Here is a 16,564-nt window from a genome sequence, read left to right as displayed (position 1 = left end):
CAGCAGTTCTGCAGGCTGACGCTGATGTTGATGGAGGCAGAAAGCCAAAGAGAATGGCATTTGTTCAAGTGCAGCCCCTTCCAAAGCACACACTATATTCTCTACCAACTGTATTTGCCACAGATAACCCTGCAGGGTAGAGAGGGGCCAACACGGGCCCTGTGTCAGGGCCTCCTCTCCGTCAGTGCTGGATAAATGGTCAAACAGCAGTAGAGATAAGATTAATGCCTTGATTAGTGATGATCACACTGGTTAGCTAAGTGAAATTGTTTTAAACTGAACTCCATGTAGTTCAAATCAACAGACCATGAAAACATTTCCATCTTCCCCCATTTGACTTATCATTTAGACATAGATTCTCCAATTAAACAATCAAGCAAGTAAAATAAGTGGGGCATAAGCAAGTACCCTGAGTGCAACTGAATCTGGCTGAGACATTTCAAACATTTTAAAGGGAAACAGACGGTCCAGCCACATTGCCATGAGCCAGGTGGGAGCTGCTGTGATCTCAGCAAGGGACCCCAGCCAGCACCCAGCCAGGACAGGCAAGAAGGAATCGGGAGCAGATATCCACTCAAAAATGGATTATGGTGTAAAAAATAAGTATTTTCCCTTGATATTTAACAGTTATCTGCACTACAAGAGGAAGACTTCTATCTGCCCTCCAGTCTCATGGTCCCTTCTCTCTTGATACCATCAGGGTGTTCATGAATACCTGAAGAATCTTCCCTCTTTGCAGACAGAAACAGAAGCAGAGAATTCCAAGAAGCCTTCTCTATGAGGATTGTTCAGAGACCTTGCTCCAAGGTCTTGGTGTCAGAAAAACACGATTTCTCCTAAAAAACTGCCTTATTGAACACAGAATCTCAAGCATTCTTCTTAGCTCTAAGACCACAAGCAATCTCCAAGTCAAATCTCTGACCTCCTGCTAATAAACATTAAGATGATACAGTTTCTTGCACTTTGGTCATCTTGCTCTTGCTGTATTATCTCCCCCCTCCTTTTTTTTAATCTCCTATTCTTAAAATCTCTGTACGGTTCCCTCAATCATTTATTTTAGCAAATAAATCCCTGTGGGGCATGGTGGGGTAAGCGTGAGACAGACATGATTTTAAACAATCAAAGGACATTAGAAAGTTTCAGCTGCTACTGACAGAAACACAAACCACCGCCAATAAAAGGAAGGTGTTCCCACACAGTCTCTCATGCTTACCGTTGCTCGTAGTGCCTGAATAGCCTGATTTCGATGGAATCCCATGGAGGTAATAATAGCTATAATTTCCTCCGGAGGCTGGTTATCCAGTCCAGTAGCACCAAAAACAGAGGCTCCAGCAGAAGCTGCTCCTCCATAACCAGGCATGGTCAGTGGTTCAGCAAAATCTGGGGAAAGCAACACACTCAGACCCTTTTCTGTTCTGGGTCTTGAAATAAACAACACTTTAGAGCTAAGAAGAAAAAGTACCTAAAGTTATGATAATCAAGTGGTTCAGCAAAATCTGGGGAAAGCAACACACTCAGACCCTTTTCTGTTCTGGGTCTTGAAATAAACAACACTTTAGAGCTAAGAAGAAAAAGTACCTAAAGTTATGATAATCAAGTGGTTCAGCAAAATCTGGGGAAAGCAACACACTCAGACCCTTTTCTGTTCTGGGTCTTGAAATAAACAACACTTTAGAGCTAAGAAGAAAAAGTACCTAAAGTTATGATAATCAAGACTGCCTGGTACTGGCATAAGGATAAACATACAGATCAACAGACCAATCAAATAGAACTGAGAGTTCAGCTAGAAACCCACATCAACTGATTTTCGACAAGAGGTACCAAGAACACTCAATGGGGAAAGGACAGTCTTTCCAATAAACGGTCTGGGACAACCACACACCCACACGTGAAAGAATGAATCTGGACCCCTACCTCACACCATATACAAGAATTAACTCCAAACAGACCACTGATCTAAATGTAAGAGCTAAAACTACAAAACCCTTAGAAGAAAGCATAAGAGAAAATCTTCATGACCTTGGGTTACACAACGGTTTCTTGGATACAACACCACAAGCACAAGTGACAAAGGAATAAACGGAATTTCAACATAATTAAAAACTTGTGCTTCAAAGGACACCATCAAGAAAGTGAAAAGACAACCCAGACAACAGGAGAAAATATTTGCAAATCATGTATCTGTTAAGGTACTTGTATCCAGAACTCTTAGAACTTAACAAAGACAAATAACCTCATTTTAAAAACGGGCAAAAGATTGAATAGACATTTCTCCAAACATACATAAATGGCCAATAAGCATATGAAAAGATGTTCATCATTAGCCATCAGGGAAATGCAAATCAAAACCACAATGAGATATCACTTCTCATCCACTGGAATGTGAATAATAAAAACAATAAGGCTTGGTGAGGATGTGCAGAAAATGGAACCCTCGTACACTGCTAGTGGGAATGCAAAATGATACAAACACGGCTGAAAACAGTTTGGCAGGTCCTCATAAACATGGAATTATTATACAACACAGCAATTCTACTCAAGAGAAATGAAAACCATTATGTCCATACAAAAATTTGTGCACAAAAAGCTTATAGCAGCATTATTCATAATAGCAAAAGAGTGGAAAAACCCAAATGTCCATCAATTGATGAAAAGATAAATAAAATATAGTATGCCCACATCTTTCAATGGTCTTTTTGCTACCACATTATACATTTTAAAAGGGTGAATTATATCCCAATTAAGCTATTATTTTAAAAAAGATAAAAGACAAAAATTATGACTTTGCTACACAGGCAAAAAAATCTTTCTTCCCCCAACACAGCAGATTGTGAGCTGGAAAGTCATTTTTTAGAGGACATTCAGAGGACAGGGAAGGACCAAGGCCTAGCATCACTGAAGATGGTTTCAGACGCCAAAGTCATTCCATTTTCTGACCACCTACCTGGCTCTTCCATGTGAACAATGATCCAGTTGAAGGCCACCTCAGCTCCCATATTTCCAGTAAAGTACACAGCCTTCCGGCACGCTTCTAGAGGGAAGCCCATCTCGGCCAGCTGCATCACTGATGACTCATCGATGTCTGATGCTACAGAGCACAACAGGACATGCTGGTATAAGAGAGTAAACCCTATTTCTTCTGTCTTAGCTTCTCTCGGCCCCCTTGCCCACATGCTACCCAAAGACAAAGCTGTTTTCGTTTAATGTGCAGATGACGGCTTAACTGTTTAGTTTTAAGCCATCCAAACAGTAAGCTATTTGAGCTGAGTTTTCATCTTTGGCCTAAGTAGGAACCATGGCAATTACCTGAACAATCCAAGTACTGACAAACGATTCTCTAATTTCCTATGAGACCTAGACCTAGCGTGTTCCCAGAACCATTTCAGCCTCTCAGATCATTCTCAAGACCTCCACAGCAGCCTCTCCCCGACTGAAATTTGAATAGGAAAACATTACCTACATGCCAAAGAGCCTGTTCCCTAAATCTCACAGGAAGTTGTAGCGGTCCTTCAGGCATATTACAATCAAAGGAAGTAAACAGCTTAATGCTAAGACAGAAGGAAAGAATGCATTTTTCAATTGTATACATTTAAGATATTAAAAAGATTGCTTTACAAATTTAACCTTAGCTTAGACACAGAAGGTCTTCTTTTCATAATATGTAGATATTGGCAGAGATGTGTATATCCACGTGTGTGTATATACACACACAGACTTGTATGTATATATACATACATGCTTCTGTGGATATGCATACATGCACTTGTATTTGTGTGTGTACACAGACACACCTACACGTGCTCTCAAATTACACCAAAGGTGGCTTGGGAACAGGAGCACAAAATATATCCCTTATGTGTCCATGTCCTGAGGTCTCTCATCTACCAAAACCTCAGCCAAAGACAACAGTCAGTACAACTCAGGAATAGAGTAACCTGCCCTACAAAAATTATATTGAAAATGTGTTACCAAAGTTCTCTTTCATGAAGAAGATACACAGAACATCCTACCAAGATAAACTTTTAGGAAAGCAATAATGTCAGACAGTGATTCCCAAATTGTGTCTCAGAGTATCCTAGTGTTCTAAGAGAGATGCAATTACTGAATCACAAAACAGGGGGTTTCCTTGGTCAAATAAGTTTTTTAAACATACATTCTCTATTCTCCACTTAGAAATTTACAATGTAAGTTAACAAAGTGAAATTCCAAAGTCCTGCAGGAAAGAAACTACGAAACTCTTTGTAAGACTCTTTTCTCTAGAATGCAGTTAAAGTAGTGAAGCTTAATAAGGCTATCTATGTATGTATATAACAGCTTATTAAATTGAAAAGTCTAATTCCATTTCTGTGTAAACGAACCAGGCACAGGTAAAGAACAGTAGAAGGACAGGTACCCATTGCTAACAGTGGTCACAGATGGGCGCTAAAACCAGAGGTGACTCATTGCTAATTCATAATTCCCAAATATGTTTCTACTTCTGTAGTAAGAAAACAATCAAAGTTACTCCTTTTAAAAATCTGAGAAAGACAGGATGTAAATGTAAATTAACCTCCACTAATTCTGTTTTCTCCACTAATTCTGGAATATGAGTAATTGCTGGTAAGACAGCAGGCTTAGATCAGGAGGAAATGAGTGGCCAAACCAGTTAACGCTGGAAAATGGCTGAGCGCTGAGGTCAGACAGGGTCCTCTGATACGGGCAGGTTCAACCATCCATCACCTCCCTGGGGCAAGATTTTGGAGGCCAGCGTTCTGCAGCATCAGGGCCAGCCAGCAAACATCTCACATTCCAGGAAAGGTCGAGTGACATGAAACGCACACTCATCTCCGAGCCCTGGCTCTGGTCCCAGCTCTGGGTCTCTGAACTTCCCTGGGTCTCAGTTTTAACCTCTGTAAAAGGTCACCTGCTCTGCCCTTCTTACCATGATAATCAAGTGAGAATCTGGGCTTTGTATTAATAGTAAGGTTATATACAGTTGAAAGAATCTATGGAGTAATAAATACAACATGACTCACTGTAACCATTGGAAAATAGTAACAGCCACTGTTATTAGTACAATCAGATTATTCACAGGCAGTGGTTTGCCCATGACCCACACTGACCCTAACAGCTTCTCTCAGCAGTCAGCAAATCATAATTGACCCAAGAAAGGATATATGAAGGTCGAAGCCACCTGATCAATCAAGTAAAGTGCTTGCAATGTAAAACGCCTGAACTTCTAAATTAACAATGGTGTCTCCAGAACGGCTTTATAGACAACAAGATTTAGACTCCCTCTTCCTCCTAAATACATAAGTTATTCACTATAAATAGTTGATTTTTCAAATGTTCTTTTTAGAAAACCAAGAGCATCAACTCCCACAGGATTAAGGAACTAAAAGGCTACAAAACTAAAAAGCAATCCAATGAAACTAGTAACCTTAAGAGTATTAACTAACACTACCATGTCCTGGCAGTCGTGTGTCTTCATTACGTGTCCAGAAGCAGGAGTGGAGAAAGTGACAGGCCACTGCACCACCACTGCAGAGAGAGGCCCACTCGCGCGGCCAGAGGGGGAAGAAAAGGCATCATTATCCCCCTTTCACACACACGGAAACTGAGGCTCAGAGAAGTTAAGTCAGTTATTCTAGGTCACACAGTCACAAATGGCAGAGCCAAGATTCCATCCCAGGGCTGGCTGGCACTCTCGCTAACGGCTGCTCTCCTGAGCCACAGAGCCGCCTCATCACCGCGTCACTGGTTTAGATTGGCCGCTACCTCAACCTGAAGACCAAGAACGGTCCCCACCCAGGAAAAGCTGCACATCCACATGCAGAGAACAACACCCCTTTACTGAACCCCCACAGATAAGCGTGTCAGGCCAGTAACAACTGTAGGACACTGAGAAAAAAAATGTAAAAGATACATACGGTCTATCAGTTGGTTCATCAGGCGATCTGGAAATTAAAGGAGAGGGCAGGAAGTGAGACCAAACCATAGCAGAGAGTTCTAGAGAAAGAGTTAATCCAGAGCACTTACCAACCCCCCACCCCTTGAGATCCCACACAGTTGTCAGCCCCTCCACTCCCCACCCAGCCCCCGCCAGCCTGCAGGATAAAGTCATTCCAGTAAAGAGAGGAAAACACCAGGTTTGGGGCATTCAGAGCAGATAAAAACATGACGCTCTGCTTATCATCTTAATGAACCAGATAATTTCTCTCCCTGTACTTCTAAGAGCTCTATATAACTACAAGCCAAGGATTCTGTTATCGGCATCAGAGAAAGCAGGAGAAATGCTAGCAAACCATCTCGTATTTCTCAGTCACACAGATTGATCTCTTCTTCCTTGAACCCATTTAATGAACCATCTGTACCACTAACCCAGACTGTCCCACCTACAGCTCCTCCCCTACTGGCCATCCTCTGTAACTAGCACCTGACTGGACATTAGAGAACAATGTGATCGTCTGGATCCTCTCTTGCTCCTCCTGGATTCCCCTTACCCTTCCTTTGCACCTGAACGTGATCACCCATAATATTCGTGGCTCAGCTGATGGGAAACCCCATGGCAGAGGGGCCCAGGGTGCTCTGTTTAGTGCACTATTGGCTGATTTACCTAATTAACTCATTAGGAAGGTGAACAGTAAACAGGTGAGCAAGCGAACCCAGAATGAAAGTGATTTCATCAGAATGCCTGAGCTACTCATGAAACCAAGATTTCTCCACGCTGTTCTTGGACTCACAAAGGCAATTATTTTTTGCATGTCCTTTTCCCTTAAAAAGTTAAGGACTCTGAACAATGACTACTTAAGCATTCACAGAGTGAATGAGAAACTCAAACTGCTGTCTTGCTGTGAAGCAGTGACGAAGCTGGGGTGGTGAGATGCAGACAAGATTTTTAAAACCAATGCATATAATATGGTTGAATTTGCCCTTTAGGTGTCCAAAGGAATGACACAGACCCCTAGCCTAAGAGCCCACTGAAAACACAGGCCTCCTCTTCCCCACAGGTGCGTTAAGGGGAAGAGGAGGGAGGGAGGCAAGACCAGAGGCAACAAAACCGAAAAGCCTTTTTGGAGGTTTGCTGCCCTCTGTGGCAGGTCCATTTCGACTGCTCACGATGGGTCCGTGCCACTTCTCATGTCTATTTTAAGTTTACAGGTGCAGCCAGGCTTCACGTCTGTGTGTCTACGGTGGGTTACAGCACAGGAAGGCACCAAGGGACAGCTGAGTGGTGGAAAAGGACTATTCCAGAAGAGGAGCGGGGGACGGGTCGAGAAGGTCCTGCTGGCAGAAGACGGTACCTTTGGAGTCATCAGGAATAACTATGGGGGGGCTGATGTCCGGAAGTTCCTCCTCTCCTGGCTGCAACCCCCTGGCTCGGAGGTGGTTGATATCAAGTAGGTCTGGCATGTCAATTGAAACATCTGCAAAATGAGAAAGATAATATTCACTGGACTCTCCACACACACACAATCACCTCCTAAAACCAGCACTGCTAACTCAATGCACACGTGTCTAGGCAGAGCCAAGGGATGGTATATAGTTCCCTGAGTAAAGCACTGGACCAGAAGAATCAACTGAGACTAGTCAGATTTTAATGCAGAATCAGGGGAAATACAGAGGGTGGCAGGATTTCACACTGAACAAGAACAAATGAGGTAAGCCAGAGGTCGCCCACTTTGATGTTTTTTGAATGTTGGCAACAAATTCCAATTTTTAAATCAGAAAATTTAATTTGAACATCTAGATTTCCAGCTTATTTTGAAAAACAAAAAGCTGTAGCATATTCTCATATGGTGACAACTGCCTGGGGCTGGTCTTCAGCTTCTAGGCAACATGTGCCCCCTGTGCTGGTCTGCTACAGACCCCACCACTCCCTATTGCCCCCATGATCCAGAACATCATATTTATGTGATTCTGATTCTTATGGTAGAGAACAGTTTTCCTAATCCATGACTTTATCCAAAACAGGAATACCCAAGAAAGACCAAGGCAGCTTACAGCTGTATGTTTCTCAGACCCAGCCTGCTTCTTTCATTCACATTATCACCCTGGTTAGGCATTTGAGTCTGCAACCCCTAGTTTATGCCTTTTCTCAGATCATGACTGGTATTGTAATTTTTCGACCTAAGGTAATAAATAAAGGATGAAGCTTTAAAGAAATTAATTGAATCTCAAGTGTATTCGTCTTAAGGGACTTTTTTTTTTTAAACATTCTCAGGTCAGCTGTCATTACGTTGACTAACTCAAATAAAAAATGTATCAGTCTAACAGCCTGTTGAGATTGAGTCCTGCACAAATTCAGATAGGGTAATAATGGAAAATGGGTTGAAACGCTGGTGCAGGGTATGTCTCCTGGGCTAGCAAACCGAACCTGAAAACACTATCCTCCAAAACAGTTATGATGCCAGGTACATAAATCCTAAAACAACCAGCCACGGAAAAAGCTTAGTTTAAAAAGTTTTTTTTTAATCTCAGGGGACAGCAAAATCAAACATAATGCCTGACCCACAAAATCAATACAATTGTTCCTCAATAGAAAAATTCAGGTTCATTAAAGAAAGCTTTGGGGCTGCTTTAAATTCAGCAAGCCTATAAGATCTGATCTGAATTTAGCCTTTACAGAAATTCCAAGGACAAAAGAAAATAAGAAAACTGTTTTCAAGGCAGTTCACAGCCTTTAGAAGTCAGTTTTCTCTCTCAGGAACTTCTCAGGTCCACGAGTAAAGGCTGAGTGATGAACAATCTGCCCTCTGCCCTCCTCCCTGCCCAAAAATTACTCCACCAGGAAAAACAAAAGATGCTGCAGACTCAGTCCCTGGCTGCTTGATGCCACGTGGAAACGGGCTCTATGTAAACTGTAAGTGCCGGAGGTCTCTGGGAAAACACTCCTGCTAATTTTACATTCTTTCTACCTATCCCCTCCAGATGAGCAGATGAGCGCTTAATTAACCAGCATAAGACTTGTTTTTTTTTTTTAAGTGCTCAAAAACATAAAAACTTTAAAAGACTGGCAAATGGTCTGAGGTACTTGCTTGAGAAACCAGAGGGTAAAGCTGGACATCCTTCCACAGCACTGAGGACAGCCTAACAACACCTTGACATTAGACTGAAATGAAGAAAATGTTCTTATACATTGTCTAGTCAAGGGCTTTTATGATTAGCAAGAAGAAAGCCCAATTAAGCCAGTCACATCCCTTCCCTGACTTTTTAATACAACTGACTACTCACATTATTATTAAAATGTGTATGATTTAAGCAAATGCCATTAGCCACACCTGCCCGCTTCAGAGGCAGAGGAGCGATGCTGAGTGTATCTGTGTTTTTGGAGCAGCCACACTAGCGGATCAGCATCACCTGGGAGCTTGTTAGAATGAAGAATCCTAAGCCCCACCCAGACCTGCTGAATCAGCATTTCACCAAGATCATGTGAAAGTTTGGGAAGCATCATTTATTTGACAATGTGAAGGTCCTGTGTTCACTCTTAGAATCCAGTCTTTCCAGAACCTAGAATCTAGTCTTTACAGAACCTATTATTAGAGGGATGGGTTAGCATGTGGCAATTTTTTTTTTATTTACTGTCAGTGCTTATCATATATTTTTATCTTTCAAAAGAGAAAGGTGGGAATCATGGAAAAGCAATGTAATGAAACTTTCTGACAGCCAACACCAGGGGCTCTTTCACATGCCATGTTTTTCAAACGGCTAATTTGATGTTTTAAGCAAAAGCATGCAAAAGATACCTACCAAATTTTTTGGGAACCCAGTCAAGACCAAAAGTGAACTTCTTTATCTGCACTACCAAGTATTCAGGGAATGAGGCAAAGCGGGATGTTCTGGGAAACACAAGGGGATTAGATCAATGAAACAAGGCAGTAAGAATTATGAATACAGTTCATGAAGCATCAAAAGCTTTGTCTGAGGCATACCCAGCAGTTCCCCAGACGGCACTGAAGAGGAGCAACACGCAAGCAGACACGAGCGGACACACACACACTCCTTCACCGTTCATCCTGGCCTCTTCACAAGAAGAAAATGTTTAACAGAGAACACTGCCCCTGGAGAATGATTTTGGGCATGTTGCAAAATTATTACTTTTACTTTGCTGTGGCATTTTATATTTCTGGAAAGTTGTCTTCACCAGAAACATGTTTTCTTCTAAACCCTTGCTGGGATTTAGTATACACACAGGTAGGTGTGTGTGGGCACGTGTGCTTTATACGTCTGTGTATGAGGTCTGAAAAAGCTCCCCAAGAAATCCTGACACTTCCCCCAATTCCACCAAGAGTCTATCTTGTGATAAAGAGTTGGCATCAGGAGGATTTATTGGAACTTTGGTTGAGGTTGACTGCTGTAAATTCTAGGGCCTCACTAAAAACTACTGTAGCTAAAATCCATGGTCACAAGGTTCCTAAAGGTGTATGTGTGTGTGTGTGTGTATTTTATATGTATATATATAATGGGGAACCTAAAATATCTAAATCTGGGCCTTAAATTTAAAAATTAATACATATGGTCAATGTCTTGAGTTTCCCTTCATTCAAACTTTCAGGAATGCTGAATTGCTTGAACTTGAGTTTGACAATTTCATGCACAAACTATTCAATTTATACACCAAATTCATGCCTGGTTCCAGCTCATTCTCTCCACATTTACTATCTTGCTTATAACAACCATTTCTATTTGAGTGGGTGTAGCAGGTATACGGAAAAAAGAAAATTAGCTGTAGACAGATACTATAGGTGTCTTTTAAAATAAAAGATCTCAGAACATGCTCCCTACAAAGTCCACTTTTCAAAATCTAGTCTTTGCCTTCCATTCGGAGCTCATCGTCCCAGAGTTCAGAAAACAAATGCAAATACATTACTGCCCCCTAGTGTAGACGAGAAGCCACTGCACAGGGGCTGAGGGACTATCCAAAAGGTATCAAAACACTTGGATGCTACTTAATTCACTCCAAATCTGACCCTCCTTGAGGCTCCATTTTCACATTTACAAAATGGATGTATTAATAACATCTACCTGCAGGGCTGCACAATGTTCGTGAAATGATATGAAACTGCCCAGAACACTAGGAGGTGCATGATTATCGTCATGAAAGAGCCAGAATCTGTGAGGCCTTGGTCACTGACTTGGTCTGTCACTGATCTGTATTTTGCCTCAGGCAAGTGACTTAACCTCTCTGTATCTCAAGTTCTCCATCACAAGGAGGGCAGAAGGGTGCAGGCAATCACTTAATGGAGTTCTTAAAAAAGCAACAGAAAACAAAACAAAAATAAACAAGGAATTAACTATCCTAAGGGACTGATCTGTTATGAGCCTGGCTCACGCTCCAGAAATTACATATTATCTCTAATTAGGTTTTCCTATCTTTTGAGAAGCAGTAATAAACATCATTCTTAAATGTAGTAGAGTCCTCAATTTCACCAAAATTAACAAACTCCATCTGATATTTTCAACTACTATAAAAAATGTCACCTCCCTAACCTCTTCCTCTTACCACGTTAATTTAAAATCTGGAAAATATAACAGTGAAATCAAGCAAAAGTCATTAGTAAATCTGTGATTTCCAAAATCTGGTTCAGGAACCCCCAGACGATTGCAGTTGTTATGTGGTCAGAACCTGGGTGAAGAAACAGCTGGCAATACCAGGGAGTAGGGGGCAGCGGAGGGAACTCAAGGCTGGGGTGGGGGTAATTTAACACATCACTTTATTATGGGTAACTACCAACCTAAGAGTAGATTCGCAGGTTAGACGATGCCCACATTATATTTGCCCTGTTGGGTAAATATTCTTTAATTCATCTTTGTAAACTATATAGGATCTCAAGTTGAATCACACATGTAGCAACTGCTCGATATAAATTTGTTCAAATCACTCTCTAACTTAATACCTGACATTCATTAATTGCAGGTTTGGGACATTAAGTTTGTTAGTTAAATCCAGCAAAGTTATAAATTATGTACCACTTACTCTTTTATTCCTAAAATTAATTCCTGGAATTAAAATTTTTCTTAAAAAGTTATGTATTTAATAAAGACCATTAGAATATAAATCATTCAAAAAGATCCAGATAGACACAGAGCAATTTCAAGAACTGTTATGGGAAATGAATTAAGACATTAAGTGCTTAGAACCCTGCCTGACAACACTAATGCATTGTCTATTGACAACCTATTACCATTATTTAAAATACATCAATTGTTCAGTAATTACAATTCAGGCAAAAACACTATGAAAGCCTTATTAAGAAAAATATATATAACTGTCCCTCTCTCCTGGAAATTAAGACTATCTATTTTATTGAAAACCTGGCAACTGAAAAAATACAATTCTATCCTTTCCATGAAATATTTTGAAAATATAATTAATCAACCACAGCCAAATTGTACAATCCATGGCCAAAAAAAAAGATAGATATAATGTAGTAACAATTACAGTACATACCTAACCTGCCAGGCACTGTGCACGGCACTGTACAGCTTATCTCGCCTTAGCCCTCACCCCAACCTTATAGAGAAAGTACTATTTTTATCCTCAGTTTATCAGTATCCTCAGTTTACATAAGAGGAAACGGGCTTATGGAGGTGAAGTCACTTGGCCGAGGTCACCTACTAGTAAATTCTACACTGAGAATTCAAACACTGCCAGTCCACCTAAAGCTTGGGCTCTGGTACCCCATACCCTGCTTTTCTCTTCATAAATGATAAGGTCAAGACAAAATTTCTCCCTGTTGATCCTTAATCTGTGAGCTGCTTGAGGGGACGGACTAGATCTTTTCAACTCACTGCCTAGAATACACCAGGTGAGCAGTCATAGCCGCTTACTGAATGGAATTTCCGAACGCCAGCATCCGTCCGAGGCGCTGTCGTTCAGGGCTGATGAGGGGAAGAGTCTTTATGTCTGGTCCATTCTGACCCAAGACCTACCAAGAGGACATCTTTTGCCTCCTCCTGGCCTTTCAGGCTTCGGTCTCACACAAGAAAAACTCAAGGCCCCAAATTAACATCATAAGGTGATCAGGGCTAGATTGCTGGACAAAAGAAAGAAAAAAGATCTGATAGGAATCCACCGAACTGGCTTCCCCAAAACGAATACTTGAAACATAAGACATAATAAGGAATAAACAAGGCTATGTAAGGATTATGAAGATAAAAGCATAAGCAAGGATGGTAAGGAGTGAGGGGCACTGTACACCTAACAAGGATTAAGAGTTCAAACTTCGAACATGAATGATTCCAAGTCTGCCACTTAGCGGCCAATGACTTCTCCTTTTACTCGCCCCTCTGTAAAATGGGGAGAATATGTAATGGCCCCGCCCCACCACAGTACTAGGAGGATTCAGTGACAGCTGATGGGAAGCACTCAGCACATAACCTGGAACAAAAATGTGCCATAAATGGTAGTTGCTTTCTGATCCTAAAACACTGTTTTCTCCTTTCCCACAAAGGCCAGTTTTCAATTATTAACAACTGTGATACACCTAGCATTAATTCTCTTTCCTATACATAAAACCATAAGAGCACATTTATATGTAAAAGAGAAAGAGAAAAAACATGTTTAAATCCACTGTGAAGGATTAGAGACAGCAGAAAGCCCTCCTCAAGGATTCTAGATGATTATATGAGCACTGCCTGCAACTAAATATTCTGTAGCATTTGAGGAGAAAATCAGGTCAGTGGGCGTCATTCCTCCCGTCAGATGAAAGGACACTGGGCGGCGACTTTGCCCCTGGATAGAACACAAGCTGGGAAGTGGACAGACGAAGAATCCAGGTCTCCTGACCACTAGCCAAGGGTCAGAAATCCCATCTCTGGGGAAGGTGGATGCCTCCCAGCTCCACCGCAAAAATGGGCCTTTTCCTAGTGAAGAGCGGCTCCTTCCCGCAGGCCCAGAGAGCAGGTCACACCCTGCACTCCTAAGACATGGGGCCACTTTCCTGAAGAGCAGAGAACGGCGACCAAGCGGCCAGGCCAAAGATGACCACTCTGCAACGCACACCTGATGCTGGGGGCTTTTGAGGCTGCCAGGCCTCAGATTGCTTCCACCTTCCATACAGAAATCAGAATGAAAGGGCAAAGAGAAGGATTAATGTTTGAGCACTCTTCAGCCCACTGTTGATAAGTGAAAAATAAATAAATAAAATCAACTTGTACACCTTAAACTTACTCAACATTGTATGTCAATCATATCTCAATAAAGCTAAGAGAAAAAAATTAATTGTTTCCACTACTAATATTATGTGTAGGTTTTTAACTGCCCAAAGATGGGTCCATGTTGTAATGAAGTGAATCTCAAACACTTAGCCTGAACTCACCAACTGATCTGCAAGGACAACCCCCCCCAAAGCTGAGCAGTCCTAGGGTGAAAACTTAACCCACAACGGATAACTGACAACTGAATTATCATTAATCTCATCTGGATATAAAGAAACTTGGGGGAAGAAATTATTTTAAGAAAATATGGCTTTTTCATAGCTTTTGAAATAAATTCTTTTTGGTTTTCCATGTTTAACACATGAAGTTGATTATCTGAAACAGGGGAATCCTGGGGGATGCTGTCACAGAGAGTATGGGATTGAGGTTTGACTGCTAGTGAGGTCGTGATTAAAAAACCAGCAGTAGCTTGTCCATCCTCCTCCCTTCACATCAGCCAGGGCCCTGTTAGCCTGGAATAAAATGGCTGAGAAGTATCTAAAAGTGGTGAGAGTTCCAGAGCCTAACCTTCAGCCCTCCCCTCTTCTTATGCCACTGTAAGTACTCTTTTTCCAACTATATGAAGGGTGCTGGCAAGGACTTAACTGTATCAAGTCAATCAAGGTGTCAAGTGGAGGAAAAGAAGTTTGCACCTGATACAAGGCTCATGCTGTGGAAACAGAGTACCTCCTGACCATGTCCTGAGCAGCTGCTTGTTGGAAGAACGCTCAGGAGCCGTGATGTCCACCCTGTGATGCACTGAGACCCCCGGTCTCCGGGTAGCAACACAGTCACCACCTTAAGCCAAATCTTTAGTTGTGGAATTAAAATCTATCACAGTGGAGTTTAAACACTGAAGACTGTCCTAAGTATTTTTATAATTTCTTCATTAATATCATTCTTGCCACAGGAAGAAAGGATTCTCGGCAAATAAAAGAAAGAAGGAAAAACAAATTCCCTACAGAAGATAAACTACAAACTTGCTTTCTTTAAAAAGAAAAAAAAAAAGCCCTTGCACATAATAGAGATTACAAGCCTGTCTTACTGGGTTGGTCTCACACAAGAGAGGCTGTGACAGCTATGGCGTGTAAACCTAGTCCCACCTGCTACACAGGGGCAAGCACGCACAGACTCACACAACACCCGCCAACCCTCCCCTCCCCCGTCCCTGTCTCCACCACACAAGCGTGTACATGCTCACACACACACACACTTACTTCACACCCGCAGACTTTGCTTGCAGGGCACTGCTCCAGAAATCATCAACGTTTTCTGGCTCAGAAAAGGCCTGAAGGCAGGCGCTGAACGGTATCTTGGCACGAACCAGCTCAGGAAGGGGTCTTCTGTTTGCTTCTGCCTCCCTTCTCGTTAGCTCGTAGGCAATTAGTTCATCTGAGTAAAAGAGCAAACGAATGACTCTACAATCTCTTTTCTTGAAATGAGAAAGACCTCCCTGAACAAAGAACAGTCTCCCCCGAAGGCTTCTGGGCCGGGGCAGGGCTGCTTACTCACTGCCCTCCACAGAAACGGAACCAGAGAAGCCTGCTGAAGGCCTGCTTACAGTGGCAGTGACAGGCTGCGTCACGCTATTTGTGTTTTTCTGACCCCTTTGAGACTGAGAGGGGGGACTGCGAACTCAGCCCAGGTGAGAGGCTCGGACCATGCGTGTGATGTAAGTGATGCATGCATCTGGTCCTTTGTTTGTCCAGAGGTCAAGTGTGTGGACTCCAACACCCCCTCCAATCACAACGTCTTCACACCAGAGAATAGACCCGAGCTTTCCTTTTCCGGGCCCCTCACTATGGTTAGAGGTCTTGAAGGATGTGGGCCAAGGAGCAGGACGAGCTACAAGGACAGCAGTTATCCAAGGCAAACGCCCATGACCCTAACCAACGCCACCAAGCCAACTCCATGCTGGGGGTCCCGGCACTGCAGAGAGCACAGCAGCCAACCTGCAAGGCCTTTCTACACCATATTTAAAAGATTAAATACCAAGGGGAAGGAAGTGAGCACACTGTAAACTTCCCAAGAGTCAGCAGACTTGCTCCTGGAAACTACCCGTAAGTCAAAATTTTGTACAGATTTCAAATGGACCTTTCTGGAATTCCTTTTGTTACCAAAACAACAACGACAACACTCCTGACTTATCAGCTTTCAGGCACACTGCTGTACCCCGCGTCTTCCTACACACATCTGAACATGCTTCTGAAGTTCAGTCCCCAGGCCACAGTCACTTCATGATGCCCTTCTACCTAGGATGCTAGCAGTAGGTGTCCCCAGCAATCCATTTCCTGAGACTACATTATAAATCTTCTTTCTGGAAAGAAAGAAGTTACCGTCATAGATTATAAACAGTGAGTTAGAGAGGACGCCAGCACTGAGCAGC

The 16,564-nt window shown here is 42.3% G+C and overlaps 1 protein-coding gene across 2 annotated transcripts in view; it reads right to left on the bottom strand.

Moving 5' to 3' along the window:
* The window catches only part of USP13 (ubiquitin specific peptidase 13), a 112,369-nt gene that overhangs the window by 18,479 nt on the left and 77,326 nt on the right, over positions 1-16,564 (bottom strand). For both annotated transcript variants that reach the window (XM_072961510.1, XM_072961516.1), the window contains 6 exons: positions 15,396-15,570; positions 9,730-9,818; positions 7,284-7,406; positions 5,910-5,936; positions 2,945-3,088; positions 1,214-1,380 (listed from right to left, as the gene is read on the bottom strand). In XM_072961510.1, the coding sequence (XP_072817611.1) occupies positions 1,214-1,380; positions 2,945-3,088; positions 5,910-5,936; positions 7,284-7,406; positions 9,730-9,818; positions 15,396-15,570 (725 nt within the window). The remainder of the gene's footprint in view (positions 1-1,213; positions 1,381-2,944; positions 3,089-5,909; positions 5,937-7,283; positions 7,407-9,729; positions 9,819-15,395; positions 15,571-16,564) is intronic.

Source organism: Vicugna pacos, chromosome 1 (assembly GCF_048564905.1).
Source record: "Vicugna pacos chromosome 1, VicPac4, whole genome shotgun sequence".
In the NCBI taxonomy this organism is placed as follows: domain Eukaryota; kingdom Metazoa; phylum Chordata; class Mammalia; order Artiodactyla; family Camelidae; genus Vicugna; species Vicugna pacos.
The sequence above is the reverse complement of the archived record's forward strand: the minus strand, read 5'-3'. Positions and strand labels throughout refer to the sequence as shown.